The sequence below is a fragment of the Oryctolagus cuniculus genome, chromosome 14 (assembly GCF_964237555.1).
Source record: "Oryctolagus cuniculus chromosome 14, mOryCun1.1, whole genome shotgun sequence".
Taxonomy (NCBI): Eukaryota; Metazoa; Chordata; class Mammalia; order Lagomorpha; family Leporidae; genus Oryctolagus; species Oryctolagus cuniculus.
In genome coordinates this window covers 38682471-38709083 of record NC_091445.1, presented here as the reverse complement: position 1 = coordinate 38709083, position 26613 = coordinate 38682471, and the positions used below count along the sequence as shown (strand labels likewise).

The window sequence follows — 26613 nt, the reverse complement described above, 5'->3', positions numbered from 1 at the left end:
CGCCATAATGTGCGAGGATTTAAACTGAACCTGTTTGGATGTCTGTGGAGTGGATAAACAATTTTTTATGAGACTGGGTGAGGTAGAAAGTGTTCTTTCAGGCTTAGTGGGAGAACCCTGAACCTCAAAAAATTTGGGACCAAGACTTTATGAAACTCACTAGCTGTTTGACCTGGGAAAGGTTTCATTTCTGGTTTACTACTTCCATCTTTTATTTATTTTTAAAAAAGATTTATTTATTTATTTGAAAGGCAGAGTTACAGAAAGAAGGAGAGAGAGCGAGAGCGAAAGCGAGAGGTCTTCCATCTGCTGGTTCACTCCCCAAATGGCTGCAACAGCCGGAGCTGGGCCGATCCGAAGCCAGGATCAGGATCAGGATCAGGAGCCAGGAGCCAGGAGCCAGGAGCCTCTTCCAGGTCTCCCACGTGGTGCAGGCGTCCACGAACTTGGGCCATTCTTCTATTGCTTTCCCAGGCCATAGAAGAGAGCTGGATCAGAAGTAGAGCAGCTGGGACATGAACTAGTGCCCATATGGGATGCCAGCACTGCAGTGGTGGCTTTACCCACTATGCCAGAGACCCGGCCCCTCTTTCATCTTTTAAAAAGGAGCAAAAATATACCTGCCCTTGGAATTTTGCAGGTTCTTATGTGAGGATGATAACAATGAGATGACGATGTACTTTTGTACAGGTACAAGTAATTATTATCTGACCTTTATCCTGATGATCCAGTGTCACTCTAATTGATAGGTAGCTAAAAGGACTTTGAAGAGATGTGTTCACCCTGCCTTCAATCTGACTAAACACCTTGAGGTGGTGATATGAACAACCACGTGTACTTCCACCTACAGGAGCACACTGCTTACCACGTAGTGCAACTCAGCAACTTCAGGGCTAGCAGCTCAGATGAGGAGGAGGAGGAGGAGGAGGAGCAGGAGCTAAGGGAGGGAAGAGGCATCTGGCTGTACTGGCAATTCTTTCTCTAAGCACATTACTTGTAAGGTGCAGTATAACATAGGATTATTGCATATGGGTTTGTCTTGTAAAGTCATTTATTTTAAGCACTATCCAAGGCTGTGAATGGGAATAAAATTGGCTTGGAACACAAAGCTCCAGGTTCCAGAAAAAGGTACATTTTCCCTAATTTTATCTGTCTAGGTAGAAGAAGAGGTCTTTCTCTTATTTGTACAAAGATGCCCTAAAATATACTTGAGGTTCTGGTCTGAGGCTTTCAACTATCATCTAAGCATCCCCATAAGGGAAAGAGGAGAGGGACTATGCATTCAGATAACAGATTTGGGAAATATTTCCAACAATTACTGGTGTTGTCAAACAGGTGGAGAAGGGGGGATAATGGAGGTTGAAAAAAGAGGTATACTGAATTGTAGATTTCTCCTTAAGCTAATAAAACATATATTAGCAAGCTATTAGCAAGAAACAATGATTAGGTATAATGCTATTGATTGAAAGCCTGATCAATGGAACAGCAGAGAAAATTCAGAATCAGACCCAAAGATGAGTAAGAAATGAGTACTAATGAAAGTAGCCTCTCCTATCAGCAAAAGCCAGTTTATTCAGTAAATGTCTTTAGGATGACCAGCTAGCATTTGTTTCATACATGTTGGGGGATATGTGTATATATGTATCTGTGTTAAAACAAAAGCATACATTCCCTGGAGGAAAACACAGCAAAGTTTCTTGGCATGGAGAATGTCATTCTTAGTATGATAGAAACATCATAAAAATTTATGAATTCAATTATATAAAAAAGTCTACATATAAATGGTAGCAAAAAAAACATATCTATGGTAGCAAAAACTACCATAAAGCAAAGTATTTAAAAAAAAGAAAAGAAAGTTGTCCCCTACTCATTAAGAGGGGCTGTACAAATCAGTAAGAAAAAGACCAGTAACCTAGCAGAAAGGACAAAAGGTAACAAGCTCATGGAACATGAATGACTCCTAAACATATAATAATGTGCCAACTTCACTACTAATGAATATAAAATTATACTGAGAGCTCATATATCTGTTCAAAAATATCAATTTATAACTAAATCTTAAGAAAACTTAAGGCCTTGGCAACTTCACTGTTGAATTCTATCAAAGACTAAAGAAATAAATCTTACATAAACTTTCAGAAAATAGAGGAAATATTTCCCAATACACTTTATGACATTATATACTTCTGATGTCAAAACCATAGCATATTATTAGCAAGAAAATGTAGAGACCAGTATGACCAACCAGATAGACAGAAATAGCTCTAAAAAAGATTAACAGTTTAATGACACATCAGGCAATGCATTCTTGAAAGTTCAGCTTGAGAGTGAAGACTGGATTACCAGAGTAATTCAGTAATTCATGATTTTAACAGAATAAAGGAGAAAACCTATATAATTATATATGTAGAAAAATCGTTTCATAAAATCCAGTACCCATCATGGTAAAAACTCTAGGTAAACCAAGAGTGAAAGGGAACTTTCTCAGTCTGATAAAGAGTCCCATGAACAGCCTACAGCTAACACCACTCTTTAATAGTGAAATATTAATTTCTTCCTAAGATTGGGAACAAAGCAAGAACATGTCTGCTCCCAATACATTAGTTCAACTCCGTACTGTAGGACCTAGCTATTACAATAAGGCAAGAAAAGGAAATTAAAAGGTCTAACATTGGGAAAGAAAGCAATAAATGTATTGCAATTCACATATGATTGATTATGAAGAAAACACTAAGGAACTACAACTATTAGCAATAGTAAGTTAATTTATCAAGGTCTCAGGATACAAGGTCAAGATACAAAAATCAATTGTTTTTCTAGTAGTAAACAATAGGAAAATGGAATTTTCCTTACAATAACATCAAAAAACCATAAAACAGGGGCTGGTGCTGCGTTGTAGTAGGCTACGCCTCTGCCTGTGGAACCAGCATCCCATATGGGCACCAACTTGAGTCCTGGCTGTTCCACTTCCGATACAGTTCCCTGCAGATGGCCTGGAAAAGCAGTGGACGATGGCCAAGTGCTTGGGCACTTGCACCCATGTGGGAGATGCAGAAGAAACTCCTGGCTCCCGGCTTCAGACTGGCCCAGCTCTGGCCATTGAGACCATTTGGGGAGTGAACCAGCAGATGGAAGACCTTTCTCTGTGTCTCACCCTCTCTCTCTCTTTATAACTTTGCTTCTCAAATAAGTAATCTTAAAAAAAAAAAAACACACAAAATACTTAATATAAAAGAGTTGCAAAATCAACACGAAATTCCAAAAACACTGCTGAAAATAAAGAACATCTTAAAAAAGAGAGAACAGCTAAAACCACACTCATGTTAAGAAAGATATAAACAAAAGGCTGAGGAATAACTTCCAGATTAAGGGAGACTAAAGAGATAGGACAACTAAATACAATGTGTGATCATGGCTTCAATCTTGGAATATGAAAAAAAAAAAAAAACATGTAAGAGCATTAATGAGACAACTGACAAAATCTGAATATGGACTGTGTATTAGGTTATATTATTGGTTTACTGTGAAATGTTCTGATTTTAATCATTGTATACTAGTTATGTAAGCACATTACCTAAATGAAAGGTCAAATAAGGAGCATTCATCAATAATGTTCATGCAGATTGAGCATCAGTTAACAAGGTCATGTGTCTGCATCTGGAACCTGGGTGGAGAAGGAGCACAGGCCAGCCCTCTGCTCTGCTCCAGCCTTGCTCTGCAGAGGGCTGATGAAAACTGCACACAGCCTCACACCACTGACAGCCAATCTATGCAACTAACTGCTCCTCCTTATGTTCTCAGGTGTAACGTCAAATGGCTCAGGGGTTGGTTCAGAATGTAAGTCTTAACTTCTTTCCCCTCTAGAAAGAGAAGAACAGATGAAACAACTGCTGGGATTCCTGCCCTGTTCCCCAAAGGACAGGGAAGTAGGTGAGGGCCTCTGGGGCCCAGGAGGCTTGCAGCAAGCAGTCTGTTTTGGTTCAGCCTGTGGCTAAGGGGTTGCATAGAGAAAAGAGCCACAGAGAGGACTACGGGAGTAGTGTCTAGAAAGCAGGATTTCAGGATTCCCACCACCCCCCCAAACTGTTACAGGTGGGTCAGTGTGCACAAACCAGGCACACACTGGGGCACTTTGTGCTGGGCACTTCTTTCCTTCTGGCAGTCAGGCATTTTTCGGTACGTGCTGGGCTTAGGACGCCTACGTAACCAGCTCCTGAGAAAACCCTGGACGCTGAGTCTCTCGTGAGCTTCCCTGCTGCCCCAATTTCAGGCTGGAGGAATTAAGCCAGTCCTGGGAGACTCCTGTGGGAGAGGACTCTTGGCAGCTTCTGCTGGGTTTCCTCCGGCTGTGACCCAGGCGCTTTCTCCCTTTGCTGATTTTGCTTTACATCCTGTTACTTAGCCAGGAGTTGACCATGTGCTGAGTTGTGTGTGTCCTGGTGAATCACTGAGCCTGGGCTGGCAATGGGGACTCCCGACACAGACTGTGGGGACCAGAAAAAAGACAGTGATAACCACAGCAGAAACTGTGTGGCCTGCAAAGTCAAAGTTACTTCTACCTGGCCTTTGCAAAAAGAAGTCCATCAACCCCTCGTATAAGCCAACAGGTGGGTTAGGGGTTGACAGTGCTTGTTGAGGCTGGGTGCTGAGTACAGGAAGGTGCACATTATTTTGCCTACTTCTGTATCTGCAAAATTTTCCATAATAAAAAACTCTAAATAATACAGCATTATATCTTGTGATATAAACAGACTCACTATTAGGCTGTCAACAACTACGATCACCCAGCCCTAATCCCTCCTCTCTGGAAACACGGACCCCTTACGGGACCACCCACAATGCACTGACCTGGGAGTGGTCACCTGGCCCAGGCATACCACCTCATCCTTCTTGCCAAACGGGACCCTGACACAAGCTGGGCCAGTGATCCTACCTCAGGATGTTTCAAGGAGGAAGGCAGAAAGAAGTAGCCTCGAATATATTCAAGTGAATTTTTTTTAACTCACATCAAACTTGGCCTTTTTATTATTATTATTATTCTGTGGTAAGAGATTAAAAGAGGTATTTCAAGCACTCAGAATACAGAACACAACATCCATGGATCCAGCCACCTGTCTTCCTCAGCTCCTAAAATCTGTCCCGTTTCAGATTGTGTTTTCTTCTAAAAGAAGACACGACAGACATCATCAAGGCCTCACTCTACACATCCCATGATCACATTCCTGTCCCATCCTCTTTCACAGGGAAACCACATCCTGAATTTGCTGTTTATCTTCTTGGGCATGCTTTACACCCTTCACTCCACACCACCAGCACAGAAACCACCGCATGACTTGGTACGTGTGCAAGCTATGTGCATGACATCATCTCTTCCCCATGCTTTCTTCCTTCATGACATTTTTGAGAGAATCACACTGCATGTTTGCCTACAGTTCATTCTTTACTGCTGTATGGTATCCCACCGTAGGAGGCTATACATTTTTTCCCTGATTTTCTGCTGGAGAGTATTTAAGTTGTTTCATTTCCCCCTTCTCATTATCACTCTTCTTCGTATTGCTGAACTACTCAGGAGGACTGTGCAACCTGCAACTCCTACAGTAGCGAATCAGGTTCCTGCTGCTCCTCTTCCCCTGGACTATCACTGCCCAGCCTTTTACTTTTGCATCTGATAATATGCAAATATGTATCATTTTAATTTGCAACTTATCTGATTACTAATTACAATGACCATCTTCTTGTATGTGTAGAGCAACCTGGATTTTTAGTCTGTGAACTGCTGGTTCATATCCTCTATCCATTTCCCCACTACAGTATCTTCCTCTTACTGATCTGGATACTAATCTTTGTCAGTTACAAGCACTGCAATTCTTTCCCTGGTCTACATCTTAAAAATTTTGACTTATTTTCATTTTATGTGAAGGAGAAAAAGAGGGAGAGGGAGAGATCTCTTCCATATGCTGATTCACTCCCCAAATGCCTGTAACAGAGGGGCCCAGGCCATGACAGACAGGAGCCTGGAACTCCACCCAGGACTCCCACATGGGTAGCAGAAACCCAAGTATCTGAGCTATGTGCTGCCTCCCAGAGTACACATCAGCAGGAAGCTGGGTGGAAGCAGAGGAGTGAGGACTCAAACCACGCATACCAATATGGCGTGCAGGCGTCCCAGATGGTGCCTTTAGCCCTGTGCCAAATGCCTGTCTTTTCCTGGTCTTTTAGTGTTACTGATGGTGTCTTTTGGGGTACAGAATTTTACATTTTAATGCATTAAAATTTACCAATCTTTTACCAGTTTTATCTTCTGTGTTTTGTTCAAAAAATTCCTTCACTTTCCCCACTGTCATACCACTATTACAACAATGGTAACAATGGTACTTTAAAAAGTTTGTGAAAAACAGAATTAAAAGATGCTTATTTGGTGTAAAAAAATTTGAAATCCATACATCTGAGGAGTCTTCAAAAAGTTCATGAAAAATGTGTATTACAGATTTCAAAATCACTGTACATCAGTATAAACTTACCTTTTATTTATGATTTTCCATAAACTTTTGAAGCTCCCTTGCACTGTTATGGACTTCTTAAAAGTTTTTTTTTCTAAAGATTTATTTATTTGAAAGTCAGAGTTACACAGATAGAGAAGGAGAGCAGAGAGAGAGAGAGGTCTTCCATCCGCTGGTTCACTCCCCAGTTGGCTGCAACAGCTGGTGCTACGCTGATCCAAAGCCAGGAGCCAAGAACTACCTCCGGGTCTCCCATGCGGGTACAGGGACCCAAGGACTTGGGCCATCTTCTACTGCTTTCCCAGGTCACAGCAGAGAGCTAGATCGGAAGTGGAGCAGACAGATCTCTAACAGGCACCCATATGGGATGCTGGCACTGCAGGTGGCAGCTTTACCCACTATGCCACAGCACTGACCCCCTAAAAGTTTAAGTTTTGCTCTTTAAAAATGTTATATTTTTAAATGCATATTTAAAAAATGTTCTTACATATGTCCTGAAGTAGGAATCAATTTTTTTCATATAATTAATCAACTGTCCAAGCAGCACTTGTTAACACCCCCATTCTTCCCCTTTGCTGGAAACTCATCTCATTTCCATATAACAAATGCTGCTCCTACTAGGCTCTCTACTCTGTTCTACTGGTCTGCTTGTCTAAACCTAAGACAACATCTCATTTTTATTTTTTATAGCTCTCTAATAAACCTTGTTATCTATCTGGTAGACCAACGATTTTATTTTGTCTTCTAAGTCTCAGGTTAAGATTCTGCTGAGATTTTATTTGGAATTGCATTAAATTTATAGATGAAATTTGAGAGCTACTATCAAATAATCTAAAATAAATAAAATGTAAAGATGCAATAAAAAATGCAGGCAACACACTAAAAAACAGTGATTTTTTTTCCTAAGTTTTTTTTTTAAAGTATGTAATTACTTTTCTCAAAAGCAAAGAATGACTTTTAAATATGGGGAAATTGTGTATATTTGATCCTAACCTGCAAGGTAACAGCAGCCCAGTTTTCCACACACCAATTAGGACTACACAAATAGAGACTCTTAGTGTCAACAAATGGGGAAAAAAAAAACCAAACAAACAAAAAAACCAGTAAAATAGAGTAAACAGTGAGGAATGCTGACAACCAAACAGCTTTAGCTTTTCTGAGCTGCTATGATACACCAGAGATTTCAAAATTAAAATCACTGGAAGCAGTCCCACAATCTGTATTTCAGCTGTCTAAATGCTCCCAGACCTCAGGACAAACTTCTTTCTTGTGTGTCTAACTGGCACTTTGATTATAAGAGGTCGGTTTGAGAGTAGGTTTTTCCTAACTGGAAATCACTTTCTATAGGTTTGTCCCTTTCTCTGTACAGAATGCAGATGACTCTCTGCTGCCCCCTTCTGTATACTATATGCTTAGCAATGTGGGTACACTTAAGAGCTTTGATGAGTTGTACCTTCCCCCAAATGTGATAGGCTTTCCATCTGGGTTCTGAACTGCTAGCAATCATAAGCATCTATTTCTCCCTGCCCTTGAGAGCTAATGCCCTTTCCACCTTAATGCCCTGAGGGAGAAGATGGCTTTAGAAAACTACACTAACATTCAAAATATTTTTCCTAAAGAGAGAAGAATGGGAAGGGGAAAAAAAAAAAAAAGAGTCCTTAAGATGTTATAATACAGTCATGCCAATATTAAAGGTCAAACTTACTGAGCGCTGACCTTCTCTGTCTTAAGCCTGTTCTAATAGCTTCAGAATTTATGCTTTATTAATTAATTTTTTAATGGGAGAGGCAGAGAGAGCATGTACAAGTGCTCCCACTGGCTGGTTCACTTCCCAAATGCCTGCAACAGCTGGAGCTGAGCCAGGAAGAAGCAGGGAGCCAAGAACTCAACTTGGGGGGCAGGAACTCAACTATATGAGCCACCCACCTGGGCATGCATTAGCAGGAAGCTGGAATCATGAGCACAGCTGGGACTCAAACTCAGCACCTAGGCGGGAAGCAAGTAAATCACATGGCTAATAGTCAGTCCAGGACTCAAATCCAGGCACACTGTCTCCAGAGTCCACTCCTGGACCTATAATATACTGCTTCTCAAGTAGGGGAAAATAAGAAGCACATCCTTTGGATTAGTCAAAAGACAACACAAGCTAAGCAAACACCTCCAAACAGCTAAAATTAAATTTTACAGAAGATTCAGAGGGAGTAAAAAAAAATTCAGAGTACATTTACTGATGAAGCAGAATTTGGGACAAATCTTAAAATATAGGTTGTACTCTATTGGAGATGGGGAAGGAAGACCATGGCAAAGATAAGTACAGGGCATAGTCACAGAACAGCAGAGTCCTGGCCAGCTGGAGTCCAACAACACTGTGTCGGTGTGCCACACAGACTGTTCACAGCCGCTATTAATTAAGTTAGCAAATAAAGGACCAGGACAATCTAGACGCATGAGATCCCTGGAGTTTCCATTTCAACAAGCAATACCTGAGTTCTTCCCATAAAAACTGCCAGGATCTTTAGCAATGAAGATTAATGACCAATTTCAGTTTCAGCCCTCAGTAGTGTCCGTTATTGACCTGTGCAATGGCCAGTGCTTAAGAAATGCCCTGTTCACGTGCTGAAGTGGCCTGGAGTTGGAAGACGTGGTTATAAGTCCCTGCATGGCCTGTAACTAGCTATGAAATGCTGATATCAACTGTCTTAAAATCAGCTTTGTTATTAGGAAGAACAGAATAGACTGCCAAGTATAAAATCTGTCAGGTCAAAATAAACATCAGTGGAAATCTACTACAAAAATGATAGCAGCCAAGACTACTAAAGAAAATTCTCATCAAATATTTGTAGCTCCTCAAGTGTCCAGACACTCAGCATCTGGAAATACTCAGGAATCTGCTTTTGGCCACAACAATCATGATGCAATCAAGCGAGACTTCTGCTCCCACAAATCTCTCCTTGACTCTTCTGTTTATCGTCTTAGCTCCCCCTTAAATATCAGGCCAGCTACTGAAAAGATCTCTTAATTATCTGCAAACTGCCACACGTACAAAACACTACTAACGTAGGGTTCATACAATACACATTAAGGTTATATGTTTGTTATGCCTTTCTCTCTGCCCGACAGCTGTTAATTCCTACACCTCGGTTATGACTCCACAATTATGAAAATGCCAGTAGAAAGATGTTTTTGTTCAAAGAATTTTATACTGTGGAAAAACAACTTGGGACATAATTGTTTTGGGGGGAGGGATACAATCGTCATATTTTAGGAGTCTTTTAGGTTTAATTCACCAGGATTCTGAAGCTGTTAAGATTTACCTTAGCCCTCTCCTTTTAATCATATGTATATGCAAGACATCATAAACATGTGCTTTATGGGCCTCTCAGAGAAATGTTGTGTGTTTTCCTTGGAAAACGTGAGTACCCAATTTCCCATTCCACAAAATTTACTGAAGGTATTTACAAATCAGACAGTAAATGAAGCCTGCAAGAAACTAATGCATCCCCTGCCCTTTCTGTTTAATTTTACATCTCTTAGTTTTCCTTTTGATATTCATGGTTAAGGTGAGCAAAACTTCACTTTCACTGTTTTTCAGGGGTGATGAATGCCTGGTCCATGGGCCACATAAAGTCAGCAAAATTATTTGGCCTGGCTCTGCCAAGGCAGTCCCGGGCAGGACTTGAAATTCAATAAATCTACAGCAGGTTAATCTTTTTAAAAAGATTTATTTGAAAGGCAAAGGTACAAAGACAGAAGGAAAAGGGACTGAGGGGGGAGGGAATACATAGAGAAAGAGAGAAAGACACAGAAATAGAGACATCTTCCATCCACTGGTTCACTCCCCAAATAACAGCAGCAGCCAAGCCAAGATGAAGATGAACCAGCTTCATCTGGGTCTCCCATATGGTTGCAGGGTCCCAAGTTTTTGGGCCATCTTCCACTGCTTTTCCAGGTGCATTGCAGAGAACTTGATCAGAGTGGAGTAGCTGGGACTCAAACCAGTGTCTATATCGAATGCCGCATCGCAGGCTGTGGCTTAAACCTCCACCCACAATGTCAGCCCTGGCTAATGTTTAAGTTGATAATTTTCATGGCTTGAGAATGGTGTTATAAATACCGAGATGGTCCTTGGAAGAAACAAAGTTGCCCACCCCTGGTTTAAGTGAAGAAAGTTCACAAAGAAAGAAACAAAGAGGAGACCGTCAGGCTTTCCAAGTCCGAGGCTCCTGGTGATGATGCCCAGCTGTCATCTCAGTGAGACTGAGAAACTGAGTTTTAGATGTGGAAAGTGGGTTGGGAGGCATCCAAAATCATTAACTCGCCTAGGAAGCTGACGTCCAGAGTCAGCGCAACTGGCTCCAACTAGAGATCAAAGCAGGGATGGAGCTGGTCCCAAGATCCAAGTCACTACTTTCCTTCCATTCTGACTCTTCATGGTCTTTCGAGTGCATTTTCCCAAGATAATGCAGGTTTATTCTTGAATCCCTACATGTCAACTTTTCTCTGGGTTTATTTAATCCTATGCTATTTTGTTATGCGGTATTCACGTATTTATTGAGTATCTTCTGATTACTAAGACTGCCTTTTAAAAAGTGGACTGGCACAGAGACCGTGGTCTAGAACGCAGATCTTCCCCCGCAGCTGCCACGGCTTGGACCTCTACAGAAATCACTTGGTCCATCCAGGCCTCCCCGTGGCAGATGCTGAAAGCTGCCAGCACTTAGAGGTCACCTCATCTAGAATTTCCCAGCCGCTGCCAGGCCACCAGGAAGATCTAATGGGTAGGTCCTGGCAGTTGCTCCTTCTCCAGTGGCCAGTTCCCTTCAAACAGTCCAGGTATGGACAAAAGAAAGAATGCAGCAAATTTAGAAACACACCTGTGTACGATGAAAAGGCAAAAGAAAAACTTCCCCTCTTGCTGCCTTCTCACTCGGTCCCCACTGGAAGACCCCTATCAAAGATCCAGCCACTTCCCATTAACCGAAGCCCAATTTTCAGTTTACTTTTCCACCGCTTGTTTTCTATCTTCACATTCAACTGTTATGAGTCCTGCTGGCTGACGTTCCCCTACAATACATTTATCTCTTCAGTTCTATTGTCAGCTATCACAGGTTAGGCCTTTTATCACTTCAATTCAAAGGCATTTAATTTCACTCCAATATTTACCCTGTCGATAAAAAAAATTCACCCTGTTATTAACTCTCCTGGAATATTATAAATTAGATATATATATATAAATTGGAGTAATATATATTATGTATATTATATATAATATATAAAATATAAATTGGAATATTATAAATTAGATAATAAAAGCCACTTCAAACAAATTAACATATTATGAATATTAAAAAAAATTTTTTTTGCGGGGGCCAGCACTGCGGCATAGCAGGTAAAGCAGTACCGGCATCCCATATAGGCACCAGTTCGAGTCCTGGCTGCTCCTCTTCTGATCCATCTCTCTGCTATGGCCTGGGAAAGCAGTGGAAGATGGCCCAAGTCCTTGGGCCCCTGCACCCACACGGGAGACCCGGAAGAAGCTCCAGGTTCCTGGCTTCAGATCGGCGCAGCTCCTGCCGATGCGGCCAACTGGGGAGTGAACCAGCAGATGGAAGACCTCTCTTTCTTTCTCTTTCACTGTATGCAACAGACATTATTTTTCAGATATGTGAGTTTACCAAAGGCTAAACTGGTAAATGAGGGAATCAGCGGGTCAAAGTCTGTGCATTTCTAACCCTGACAGAGACCGCCAAATTCTCTCTAGGAGCAGCACCGATCTGCCTATCTACTAGCAATGCACGCTACTGGCACATTTTAAACTCTCTTCTCTTGTCACCATTCTAGTCCCTCTGTAATCTGCCTGCCTTCCCACTAATCCCTGGGAGGCACTCCTCTCCCGGGTTAGTGCAGTCCCCTAAGCCAGCTCTGACCCTTCCTTGTAACCCCAACTCCATTGCTTGTTTCATCCCGAACATCTGCGTCTGTCTCTTCTACTCATCTCATCTCCAAGGGCCACCATCAATCTTCAAGGCCATTCCTTTTTCTGCCTCCTTTTGCTGATGATGACAATGTGTCTTCCAGCCTGCCCAAAGCATATTTTCTTTACAACATACACTTTACCTATTTGTTATAGCCAATGGTTCCACATATCTAATTATCTTCAATCAACTTATAATTGTTTTGATTATAGTAATACTACCCCCTTCGTTCGATACAATATGCTTTGGTGAGGAAGAAAAAAACTCTTAAGCTGTGTTGCGACTTCAGGACTTCCCTTAAATGCACAGCTGAGAACTGTTCATCCTATAGATATGACATCTGTCCTCATGTACTTCCATTTCAAATCTTGTTGGTGCAGGTTAAATTTGCCCACCATGAAAAAGAATGACTACTGTTTTTCACAAAATCAATCTCTCCCTTCATATTCTTCATTAACTTATCCCCCTTTCCATTCTTACTTCTAAATAAATACTAGACATTTAATACATTTCTTGAATTGATATTGTTCCTAATTTACCTACATTGGTAATTCAAGCATGTGTGTGAATCTCAAGAAGTGATTCTAAAATTATATGGTATGCAAAAGACCTTACTAGCTAGAACAAATGAAAAAGACAAACAACACTGGAGAACTGACATTACCTATCTTAAGTCCTATTTAAAAACTATAGTCATCAAGAGTGTAGTATTGCAGCAGGAGACAACAGAGATCCAGAAATAGAATAAAACAGTGCAGAAATAGACTTGCATATACAGGAACAACTGATTATCAACAAAGGAGCAAAGACAATTTAAAAATAACCTCTTTAGGGGCCGGTGCTGTGGAGTAGCTGGAGAGCCTCCGCCTGCGGTGCTGGCATCCCATAGATGCCCATTTATGTCCCAGCTGTTCTACTTCTGATCCAGCTCCCTGCTCTTGCAACTGGGAAAGCAGAAGATGGCCCAAGTGCTGGGGCCCTGCACTCACATGAGAGACCCAGAAGAAGCTCCTGGCTCCTGGCTTCAGATTGGCCCAGCTCCAGTAATTTCGGCCATTTGGGAAGTGAACCAGCAAATGGAAGATCTGTGTTTCTCCCTCTCTCTGTAACTCTGCCTTTCAGATAAATAAATAAATCTTTAAAAAAATTCTGTTTAATTTTTATTTTTCACTGATACATAAAAGGCATACATATTTATGGGGCATCACATGCAAGTCAGAGTAAACACATCTATCTTCTCAGGCATCATTTCTTTACGGTGAAGAGATTCAAAACCCTTTCTTCCAGCTTTTCAAAACAAATACAGCACATCACTCTTATTTAGTCACACCATTATGCAATAGAAAAAACAAAACTTGGGCGATGACACAACCAGGCATTCTTATGCCAAAAAAATTAATTTTGCATCTTACCTCACACACTGTATACAAAACAAACAAAAAAACCAACACCAACTAAAAAACCCCCTCATAATCGACCAGAGATCTAACTACGAAGTCTGAAACTACAAAACTCCTAAAACAAAATCTAGAAGAAAAATCTTTGTAGTGTTGGGTCAGGCAATAATTTCTTAGATGATAGCAAAAGAAAAATCTTTAAGAGAAAAAAACTGATAACTGGATTTCCATCAGAAATATAAACTGCTCTTTGAAAAACACTGTTAACAAAAGCAAACTAGAAGATGTTGGATGTTTTAACCATAAAATAGTAAAAATTTGAGGAGATAAACTGATTTACCCCAACTGGGCTTTACACAATGCACACGTACTGAAACATCACAAAATGCCCCATAAGTGTGCACAATTTTTATGTCTGAAAATTTTAAAAAAATGTAAAAGTTAACTGAATGAAAACACGTCTACAAGAAAAAGAATCCTCAAAACTCAGTAAGAAAATATTTCAATTAAAAACGGGAAAAAGACTTGAACTCTTAATCAGTGGACTATCATCATAAGTCATGCAGCAAATTAAAACCACAATGAGATATCACTAAACACACACCAGTATGGATGGGCCGGCACTGTGGCGCAGCGGGTACACCTGCTACCTGCAGTGCCGGCATCCCATATGGCTGCTCCACTTCCAATCCAGCTCTCTGCTGTGGCCCGGGAAAGCAGTGGAAGAAGGCCCAAGCCCCTGGGCCCCTGCACCCACATGGGAGACCTGGAAGGAGCTCCTGGCTCCTGACTTTGGTGTGGCCCAGTCCTGTCATTGCGGCCATTTAGGGAGTGAACCATCAGGTGAAAGATATCTCTCTAACTCTTTTAAATAAATAAATCTTGACAAAAAAATGTGGAGGAACTGCAACTGCTGTTGGGATTGTAAAATGGTACAACCACTTTGAAACCAATTTGGTAGTTTAGGAAGACACACATGTAAGGCAAGAGTAGACACTGATGTTCTCAGCAGCCTGGACTACGGGAAACAGGAACCTCCAGGATACCCATTCACCACACCAGAGCAGTAAGAGTAACCACAAAATCACTCTGGTAAAGTTAGCTGGAATGTTCAAGCCAAAGCTAGGAAAACACCTTGCAGGTTCACTCCATACCCCTCCCACGATCAGGCTCCAGGCTGAAATAATAGGAGTGGGAAGATTAGTACAGTCTGTGCAGTGGAGGCCGAGGGTCAGGTGTGATCTATGCCTCTGATGGTGTGCTATCCTCTAACACAGAGCTGTTAACAATTACTATCTCCTGTGGTGAGGATCAGCAAATAGGAAAGTATGTGGCAATACCAGAGTGTGGAAATGCTACTAAAAAAAGATGCTCTGATTTACCTCCCTTTGGGCTCTTACTCTTCTTAATAATACTCAAGTGCAATGAGACATGGTGATCCGCTCATGGAAGAATCTGACTGCCTTTTACTACCACAACACACCATCTCTATGCTCTCAAAGGAGAATTACTGCTGCGGAAACTCAAGCATGCGGTTCCTCCTAATAAACTTCCCCCTCCCTTCTCCCCATAGGTGGAAACGGATTTTACAACACAGGCCTGGGGTGGTATTCCCGTCTCCCAAGTCACCACCAGGGTGTTTGTGCTTATTGAAAAATGAAGCTATTTTGGTCCTTCCTTTTTAGGCTGGCTGCCAACTTGGGACCTGGAGACATGCAGTCGGCCATCTGCCTCGCCCTAGCTGTTTCTGACCTGCCATCCATCTCCAACCAGGGACACCTGCTATCTGCCAGGTCGGCCAAGGCACAGAGACGAGCGTGCTGGCAGCACGCTGCTGGTCATGCATCCCTGACTTCCTCTCACTACTGGGTGACAACGGAGAAGTGCAGGACACCTTCCATGGAGCTCTTACTGTAGGACAATTACTTCAACACGCTCCGAGGTTTTACTAAAAACCAAAGGGCCACTTCAAAAATGCGTTCTTACAGAATATATTCCATAGGTGAGAAACGTCTAGCACATATCCTTCAGGAATGACCCTGATGTTGCAGATTAAATGACCGCTTCTGATTACTGATGCTCTGATAGTAAAAGGAGCAAGTTTAATTTCATGCACCTGTGAGCTTTCCTGGCCCAACATGATTCAGAGGCCTGAATAAGCCTTTAAAAATGCAATTTGCCAACATCTTCAGTGAGGAGGTGGACACCAAGTGGAAAGGAGGAATTTTTATGGCTTGAGCTTGCATTCATTCAGTACGGTAATCAAATGCTCACACAAGAACTGTTAAAGCTTATTACAACTATGAAAGTCAGGGCTTTTCTGAGGGTGCCACCTTATTGGTGACCTGCAGGTTCAGCTCCTAGATGAGTAGATTCCGCTCCCAGGCATGCCTCTCTGTCTGCGGGCAGCACACGTGGACCTGGGGAGCCTCAAGCTCAGGTGGCCCAGGAAAGATGTTCGCCACAAAATGATAAAGGTAATGGTTCCTGTTATGTAAACTCCACATAAGCCTGCAGGAAAGTAACAGGGACCCACGCAGACAGATCCTTAAAGTGGATCTCCTGAAGAGAAAGAACTAAGATTGTGAGTGCCTTTTTTTTTAAAAATATTTATTTGAAAGGCAGAGTGTCCTCACCAAGAGAAACCACTGATTTTCCATATCGTGTATTTGTTGCGAGTATCTTGACAAACCGCGTTCATCACTGTGTAAAGATTAGTGATGAAACCACAGCTAGATCACGTTATTTCAGGCATTAGCAGCACATATGTTTCCATATCTCAAGTTCTTCCCATCTTGATAATTGTATTTCAGTGTAATTGACTTCCGTGTGAGAAACCCGCCCGTGGGCCTTGTCAGCGTGCCAGAGGGCTTAAGATACAGAACACTGTTGAGAACCCTGCTGTGAGAACTTGTTTGAAAAATAGATCCCTTTACTTAGGCACTTTTCTACTTATTTCACCAGGGCTTTTGAAGTATTCTAGGTCTTTGTTTTCTTTTCAGACAAAGCATTCTTTTCTTGGTCGAGTTCACACGTTATAGAGTAAGGCAAGCTTCTGGCTGATAGGTGTTCTGCCTTCCAAATAAAACTTGGACACTGGAGGCTGCTGAGTTTCTGCACAGGTGCAGGAAGAAAAGAAGGTGTGGGGGCAGCGAGATGGGCTCAGCCCTGAAGTGCCTCCGCCAGGGGACCAGGGCCGGGACGGGGTTGGGAGGAGTGTGTCTCAAGACAGACAGACACACACACACACACACACACACACACACACACACACAGAATCTTCTATGTGCTGGCTTACTTCCCAAATGGCCACAATGGCCAGGGCTGGGCCAGGCTGGAGCCAGGAGCATCATCCAGATTTCCCACATGGGCGGCAGGGGTTCAAGCTCTTAGACCATCTTCCACTGCTTCCCCAGGCACATTAGCAGGGGACTGGGTCAAAGGTGGAACAGCTGGGGCCTGACCTGGTGCCCTTATAGAGATGCTGGTGTTGCAGATGGCAACTTAACCTGCTGTGTCACAGTGCCAGCTCCAAGATCATGGCTCTTAAAGACAAACAGCAATAAAAACTCATAGACAACAAGAAATATAAGGGATTTATTCTTATCCAAGTTTGTAGACTGCTGTAAATTTTCTCTGCAGAGCCTGAGATATAAAGCAATGGAGGCACAGCTTCTCTGGCCAAGTGAAGCAAAGGTCCTATGACAGCCAGGCTGGCCTCTCTGCCCTTCTCCGAAGGCAGCCTGCAGACAACTCATAAAGAGGTCTGTTACTTAGCGAGCTAAGGGGACCTGTACAAGAGCCCACCCATATCTACTTTTCCAACCCCCTAGCCTAAACTGTATAAGTCTTCATTATTTTAGCTAAGTTTTCTTTCTTTATTATAGCCCAACAGTTCTTATTCTTAGCTTTCATACTTTATTTTACTCCATTTTAACATTCTCTCTGGTTTAATCCCCTTTAGCCTTGGTTAATTGTTCCCTTTACATGTATAGAAAGCCATGAGTTTTTTGTTTTTGGATCAACTCAGTTTCCAATGGTAACCGCTTCCATCATCATTAGCTCACATTATTCTTTGATTCACAGCATCCTTTCCCTTCCCTTGGTGTTTCCATTTTATTTAGAAACAGCAGGGTAGACGTGGATCACAGGGCTGCTGGTCCCCACAGCCAAGTAAGAGTGTTCCCATGTTTGCTCTCCCTCGTGCTGCCTCAACAGCAGCCTTTCTATCCCTCCTTAAAAGACCCCAGTACTCTTTTATGGCCGATGCCCCTGAACACTTAACCGTGTACTTCAAGAGATTCAAAGGCTCCAGTTCTCTGCTGGTAGCAAGCTGGCAAGCGCCAGCAGTACCCTCAACTGCTGGAACTTGGCACTGTTTACTGGTGCACCCGATACCATGGCAGATGCTCAATCAGCTCTCCATCGTCCAAGTTTCCAAGCGTCTTTGGCTCCAGCTGTCTTCACAGAATGGTTGGGCAGATTTGATCCTGAGATGTGGCAGCTACAGTCTGCTAGCTAAGAGCCCGCATCCACAGGCTGTGGGAGGGCCAAGGAGGAGCCACTGCAAATGTCCTACTGTTCATCTTGCTCTACAACCCAGCGCTGCCTCGGGAATGAGGAACTAAGCAGGGCCAGTGAGAAGCTGCGAGAAGTCTGGGATTCAGAAGCGACTTCTAGATGCAGCTTTGTACATTTGTACTTAGTCTCATACACTCACAATTGGGATCTTGTCAAGTCACAAAAACATTTCTTTCTTTAAAAGAAAAAAGTAAGCTGAGAAAAACAAAGGTAATTTTCTCAGAAATGGAAGGGGAAAAAAAGAACAAAACTAAAAAGATGGTAAGTCTTAGCTGGAACATTAGCTCTAATTAAAGCAAAGAACGGAATCTGAAACCCAACACTGGCTCAGATCAAGAGTGTTCTACATGATCCATGTGGAAACTGAAGCAGCCATTTTACAAATCTTTCAGTAAGACTCCAGGCCACACAAAAGTGGACATGATTTGAAGATGCAATCTTTGAAGGTCTTGAAGGTAGGACTTAAACTTCTCAGTCACAGGGGCAGTGTCTAACCTAACCCATCACTGGGTGTCCAGAACCTCGGACAGGGTCTAGGCACTTAACAGACCCTCAGCACATGCTTGCTGAATGCCGAACTGCTGAAACCAACCAGCTGTTACAGAAGTACTTGTGAACTTGTGACGAATCTCCTCCAAGGCAATGCCACTGTGCTTTATAGGTTGAAATTCTAGGAAATAGTTTCAATTTCAAAATCAAACCATTTTCTGCATTTGTCCATGGACAAAGCAAAAATGAGAACTGTCCAGGTGCCAACTCAAATGCTTGACCATGGACAAAGTAACTACCAAGCAATGGCGGAGTCCTACAGAGTCACTGAAGGGTGGCAGGGCTCCCCCTCACCAAGGGGTCCATTTATACTACCTTAGGGAAGGGTAAGAGGACGCTTGCCATTACGACTTCAGAACCTGGAACTTAAACTTAGGACACTGTTCAAGACAACTTTAGATTTAAGGATGGAATCTAGCCTACTTGAGGTTTATATTTAAGCAGAAAACAAAAAAATGCTAGTAGAACTGACCCAAATCAGAAATACAAAATAGAAGCTTCATTACTTTTTAGCAGTAAAATAAAATGTAACTGAACGAATTTGCACTAAAATAGAGTAAGGTTTTTACAATGTACCTGCTAAATATCCAAGAGTTCTCAATCAAATCGAAGCAAAATCAAATAAGAATTCAGATACAATGCTTACTAGAAACATTTTACATTTCAATCTGAGTCTATTTTTGGAGTCTAATAATTGGAACAAATCATAAGTCAGATTTTTAAAACAGGAATCATAATAAAAAGCTAGTTGTACGATCTCATTCTGAACTGAAAAACGAGCCCTTGATTTAACGAGCATTAGGTCATTGCGGGTTTGTGCTACTAGTGAGAACGCTGTACTGAACACATTTCTTTCTACCTAGGGTGACTGTATCTGTAGCTCAAAATGGAATTCCTCACAACTATGAGAAAGAATGAAGTGCCAAAAGCAGTAATGCAGAAAATATTTTAAAATATAGTGTTAATTGGAAATAGATGCCAAGCAGTTTGTACAGAGCATATTTCCATCTGTATGAGAGAGAAAGACATATACAGGTTGAACATCCTTAATCCAAAACCCCAACTTCTCCATGTCCTGCACCTTAAATTCTCTGAGCACCAATGTCAGGCTCAAAGGGTTTCAGATTTTGGAGCATTTCTCACTTCAAATCTTCAGATTAAGGATGTTCAACCTGTAAAGTCTATGCAAAATTCCCAAATCCCAAAACTCAAAAAATCCAAGACACTCCTGGTCTCAGCCATTTCAGACCACGGATATTTAACCTGTGTATATAAAGGAAATGTTTCACCTGATCAGCAAACAAAACAAAACAAAACAAAACAACCAAAATACTCTTTTACTGGCCAAGCTGTAAGAACAGGCCTCTCTGATACATTGCTGTATCAGCGGAAAGCAATTTGGCTACAGCTATCAAAATTAAGAGTATATGGGGGGAAGTGGGAAGAGGACAGGGGCAGCACTGTGGCACAGTGGATTAAGCCCCACCTGCAATGCTAGTAGCCCACAGGAGTGCCAGTTCCAGTCCTGGCTGTTCCACTTCCACTTTAGCTCTCTGCTAATGTGCCAGGGAAAGCAGCAGACCATGGCCCAAGTACTTGGGTCCCTGCCACCCACATGAGACCCAGATGGAGTTCTAGGCTCCTGACTTCAGCCTGGCCCAGCCCAGGCAACTGGACACTTGGGAAGTGAACCAGCAGACAGAAGATCTGTCTTTCTCTCTATGTAGATAACTCTGCCTTTCAAACAAACAAATAAATAAATAAACCTTAAAAAAAAAAAGTATATAGGGAAGGCATTTGATCTAGTGTTAAAGCTGCCACGTGAGAAGCCTGAATCTCATATCAGAGGGCCTGGGTTCAAGTCCTGGCTCCACTCTCAAATCCAGCTTCTTGCTAATGTGTGCCCTGGGAGGCAGCAGACAACGGCTCAAGTGTTTGGGTCTCTGCTACACAGGTGGGGAGACCTGGATGGAGTTTCTAACTCAGCCCTGGTTGTTGTAGGCCTCTGCTCTGGGAAGTGAACCAGCAAATGTGAGCTCCGTTTGTCTCTCAGTGTGTATCTCTGCCTCTCAAGTCGATACATTTTAAAAATTAAAAACATAAACACTCATGAGAATTATGGGCAGAATTAGACAAGGTTATTAATTATAGCATTGTATATAATGAGACAGAGAAAAGGAGATTACAACCTAAAGGCCCTTCCAATAGGGAACTAGATAAATACTATATTCACAGTATGAATATGGTGCAGTTATAAAAATGAGGAAGAGCTCTACTTACTGATAGGGAAAGATCTCTACAGTATGAACTTAAAAAAGCAAGGCATCAATCACCCCATATTGTATCATTTTTCATGTTAAAAGGGGGTGTGAAATCACACAGCAGTCGGCCAAACCCAATAGAAAACTTACTTGTAAAGGTAATACTCTGCATGGTCTACTTCCTCTCGAGACGAAATGTTGTCCACAAACTACAAGACAGGAAAAGAAACCCTTGGGTGAGTAAACAGTGTGCCATGTATTGAGCCTCGTCCTCACACTGACCTTAATAAAGGCAGGACACCCAATTTACTGAAAAAAATGGTCAGGCTGAGTGCAACCATGCTCACGTGATACGGCTCCATCCCTGAAACCCCTTTATGCTCTCAGAGACAAACACAGAATACACGACGGCTTCTCTTTCTCCACGCACAGCATAACCTTGACCAGAAGAGCACCTTCAAAGTCTAACCAGGCACCTTGCTCACAGGGAGGAGAGCTCTCCACACTTGGAATCAGTCAGCACCCCAATGATCCCTACGTCCTAAGCTCCCAATACACAGGGACACGCAGCAGAAAGGATGAAGACGCTGATGGCTGAAAAAACAGTGTCGCCTGGAACATAAAAACCTGCATTTAGAGAATTCAGCTTGTGACCCCTTCTCCTACTCTGATTCAGCTTTGTTTTGGCCCAATCTATGATTCCTCTACCAACAGAATCTCCACTAAAAACACAAAAGCCCCGACTAGACTCCTCGGCTACAATCCAAATAAACAGGATTATTCCTAAAATGCCCAGGATGTTGTGGATTTGGTCTAGAAATCCCGTCCAGGGCAGGTACAATGTGGTTCAGGCCCAGGAGCTGGGCTGAGGCCCTGCTTTCTCGATGGCTTGCTGTGTGGCATAAACAGATGGCACAGCCCCTCTGGGACTCAGCTGCTCCATCTGCACCGACAAGATAAAAGGCCTCTGCCCGAAGAGTCTGAGGCTCCAATGACAAAATGGATGTGGAGGAAGCTCTTCAAACCTCTGGGCCCACTTAAACACCTGCCACCTATTATGCCATACGGAGTTTCCATCCTGCACACCTGGGGTGAGCCAGTGGCCTTTCAGTTCTCCTCTGACACCCCAACTCTGAGTCTATAAAGTTAGAGCCAAGTTACATTGTTTCCCTATTGAAAAAGGAAGGGCCAGGATTAAAAAGGAAGATAACTTCTTCCGTCCTCCCTGCATATTCATTCACGTGTCATTCATTGCTACAGAGCGTTCACAACTCAGAGCAGCTCACTTTAGCATCACATTAGCCCCGAGAGGAAGATATCACTGTGCTCATATGGGAATGAGGAGACAGGGCCTGGTGCCAGAATCTTGAGACTTCACAATAAAGACCCAACACATCTGAGAGCGGCACGAGAATTATTTTTTGTTTTTAATTTTTAAATTTTATGTAATTGAAAGGCAGAGACACAGAGAAATCTCCCATCCACTGGTTCCCTCTCATAAATATCTAAAACAGCTGGGGCTGGGCCAGGCTCAAGACAGGAGCCAGGAACTCAATCTGGGTCTCTCACATGGATAACAGGGATCCAAGTATTTGAACCACCACCTACTGCCTCCAAGAATGAGCTGGGCAGGAAGCTGGAACTGGAAGTGAAGTCAGGACTTGAAACCAGGCACTCTGATACGAGAAGCGAGCATCCCAAGTGGTGTCTTAACTGCTGCTCCAAACGCCCACCCCCAGAAGAGAACTTTGATGGTCAGATAACAGGGTTTGAATCCCAAGTTTTCTACATATAAGCTGTGGGAACCTGGGAAGGCTATTAAAGCATTCTCTGTCACATATGTAAAATGGAGACAATGCTTACCTCATACGGCTGCGATGAGAACTGAAATACCGTATGCAAGGAAGGCGATACGGGGTGGGTGTTTGGCACAGCGGTGGAGATGGCCATTTGGGACGCCTGCAGCCCATGTCAGAATGCCTGGGCTCAGTTCCTGCTGATGGGCACCCTGGAACGCAGGTGATGGCTCAAGTACTTGGGTCCCTGCCACCCATGTGGGAGATTTGGATTTAGTTCCAGGCTCCTGGCTTTGGCCTGGCCGAGTCCTGGCTGTTGTAGACATTTGGGGAGTGAACCAGCAGATGGAGACTCTCTCTCTCTCTCTGCTTTTCAAATAAACTAAGAGGCACAGAAGGTGCTCCACAGCGGTTACTATCAATTACCATTCCTGTCAAACCAACTTTACTCTTCCTTGCACTGCTTTACAGTCTAAAATTAATACCCACTCTTCTACAGCGTTTCTCAAGTACCCAAACCACTAGTAATACTACCAGGTAAATACTGCCTTGAAGAGTTTTATTAACAAAAATCACGGTATCATACAGCAGATTATATCCTAGAAAAATGAGAAACAAATCAGCTGTACGACAGTACTTACCACAAGATCAATAATAAACACACTGAAGTCTGGCAAACTCATTACATCTTATTTCAGCCAAAGAAATCTGCTGCTACACCATAAAATATCTATGAGGAGTAGCTACAAAAACATACCATACTCTAGAAAAATGTTTCCTACGAAGGACATTCTTTATTTACACAGCCTCATCTATAGGAAGAGCTTTCTTCCTGCTTCTTCTTTGAAAATACATATGTTTAAATGTACTTACCCGTGATATTGTTAAAGAACTCACAGGCAACTTTCTCTCATATGTGTTATCCATCAACGATGCAAGATCAGCTGTGAAGACAAAGAAGGAAAAAGAACCTTGTTAAATAAACACAAGTCTCAGAAAAACCTAAAACGCAGAACTGCAGGATGGCTGCCAAAATCATGAAGTCAGTATTAACACAGATGCTCTTTCCTGCTCTTTTTCAGAAATTGTATTTATATAAACTACAGAGAATAAGGGAATATAGTAATAGCAATAGCTTAAAACTATTTAATAGGAGTAAGGATTATTTGAAAAAGTCATGGTATACATTTGGCTTTTAAACAACAGATCAATAAAATATCTCTAGAAGGAGACACAAGCAAGCGTTATTTCTGACACACTCCAGGAGAAGAAATCAGCAGGTGGATCCACATTGCTTCACAATCATTCCCTATACAATCTGAAATATATTAATTAGCTATGCAAAAACTGAAATCCAGCAACTTTTATATTTCCCTGAACAAATCAGAGAAGCACTCTGGCGTTTTTTCAGTGATTTTTGGTATAAACTATAACTTTCAGCAGAATAGCCGCAGGAATACTTGGTATTTTTGAGGTTACACTTCAATCTAGACTAGAAAAAGATTTGAAACCTTTGGCAAACATGTTCTCCAAAATGTTTACTTTACATCTTGCATTGCTTCCCATATTTCCAATCTGCTCTTTCCCCTTCTCGCCTCACTCACACCCTCACAATCAGAAGAGAAGTTCGTCCTCCAAGCACCAAGTATGCTGAACCCCAGCATTTGTGCCCACACATCTGCCTTCAATTCACTTACAAAGGATCACTGGCATTAAACTCACAGAAACTCTCCCTTGGTCTCATATCGCCTACAGCTGTTTCTTCTCTTCTCTCTGGCTTTAGCAACAGGACTCCTCCAAAGAATCGCCTCTGATTCAAGGGCTCCTACTTCCTTAGCTCCCACTCTGCAACTCAGGCTCAACAGATTTTCATTTTTACCACTGTACTGACCCCAGTGACACCGCCACACCATTAGATCTGGTAGTTGGTTCTTCAGCTCACCTTACTTCTCACTGCACTTAACGTAACTGACCACACGGTCCTTCATGCCGTCTTCTAGCTCCCTTTCTTAGGTCCCTCCTCTTCCCGCCCTCTTTTCAAGATAACACACACACACACACACACACACACACACACACATATATATATGAGAGAGAGATCTTCCATCCTCTGGTTCATTCCCCAAATGACCACAACAGCCAGGGCTGGGCCAGGCTCAAGCCAGGAGCTTCTTCTGGGTCTCCCACATGGTTGAGGGGGTGAAGCACTTGGGCCACCTTCCAACTGTTTACCCAAGCACATTAGCAGGGAACTGGATTGAAGTAGAGCAGCCAGGACCGGCACCAGTGCCCATATGGGATCCGGCACCGCAGGCAGCAGCTTTACCAGCTGACCTCCCTCTTCCTGACTTCAGAGTCACCTAAATACAGGGGAGCCTTCTGCGCTCCGGCCCTGGGTGACTTTGTTCTCTTCCACAGCTTTCATCATCATCTACAGATTGCTGGCTCCACACCTATGAGTACACAGCCACCCCGACTTCAGCTTTGAACTCCAGACTTGTGTTTCCCACAGCACCGGTCACATCTCCATTCGGGTGACTTAACATTATCCAGTCCTCAAGCTTCCACTCTGGGCCTCTGCCCATCTCAGCAAATGGCCATGCGATGGCCAGCACATCCAGGACAAAATGCTGCCTTCATCCTTGACCCCGTTCTTTTTCACACTCTATAACCAACTTGTCAGCAACTCCTACAGGCTTCAGTCTTGAAATGTAAGTACATCCTTTTTTCATTACCACCACTGCTAAGCCACCAATCTTTCTCACCTCCGACCTTGCTTTAATTATTGCTTCCACCTCGGACAATCTAATTCTAACTCAGAAGTCTGAATGAATCTTTAATGTTTATTTAAAATTTTAAAAAATTTACTTGCACTTCGTTTGAAAGGCAGTGAAAGAACTCCCATCCACTGGTTCACTCTCCAGATGCCTGCAACAGCTGGAGCTAGGCCACACCAAAGCCCCAAAACTCAATCCAAGTACTTGAGCTATCGCTGCTGCCTCCTAGGAAGCCGGATGGAAGTGGAGGAGCCAGGACTGGAACCAGACACTCCGCTGTGGGACGTAACTGCAGCACCAAATGCCTGCCAGAGTGAACCTTCTAAAAGACATCAAGTCCTGCCACTCCCTTTTCTCAACCAGCCAACAGCTTCCTGTTTAGAATGAAATCCAAGTATATTTTGTAGGGTCTACACATGCCTACATAATCTAGTCTCAGGTTTTGTTTGTTCTCTCTCTTGATTATAAAAATAAAATTCATGAAGGCAAGGAATGAATTCATGGATATAGTCTCAGTTCCTAGAAGAGTTCCCAGAAGGAAACTCGGTAACCATCGAAAGAAAGGAGGGGTGACTGGATTTACAAGATTTTTTGTCATAAGCCGCTGGTGGAAGAAATCAGTATCAAGTTATAAGGAGACACTGAGATAACCAATAAGCAAGCACTTGTTGAAGACCTCCTCTGGGCATTTAACCCTTTGTTTCCTCTTCTTTCCCCGGGGAGGATGATCTCAATGACTCAGTAGCTGGGAGGGAAAAACAACTTTGCAGGACCCCT

At 42.7% G+C, this 26613-nt stretch overlaps 1 protein-coding gene across 7 annotated transcripts in view; it reads right to left on the bottom strand.

Annotated features, from left to right (window-relative positions):
- The window catches only part of MRPS27 (mitochondrial ribosomal protein S27), a 100707-nt gene that overhangs the window by 47391 nt on the left and 26703 nt on the right, over positions 1-26613 (bottom strand). For all 7 annotated transcript variants that reach the window (XM_051833255.2, XM_051833253.2, XM_002721108.5 and 4 more), the window contains 2 exons: positions 23933-24003; positions 21414-21472 (listed from right to left, as the gene is read on the bottom strand). In XM_051833255.2, coding sequence (XP_051689215.2) covers positions 21414-21472; positions 23933-23986 — 113 coding nt within the window. In that variant the 5' untranslated portion in view covers positions 23987-24003. The remainder of the gene's footprint in view (positions 1-21413; positions 21473-23932; positions 24004-26613) is intronic.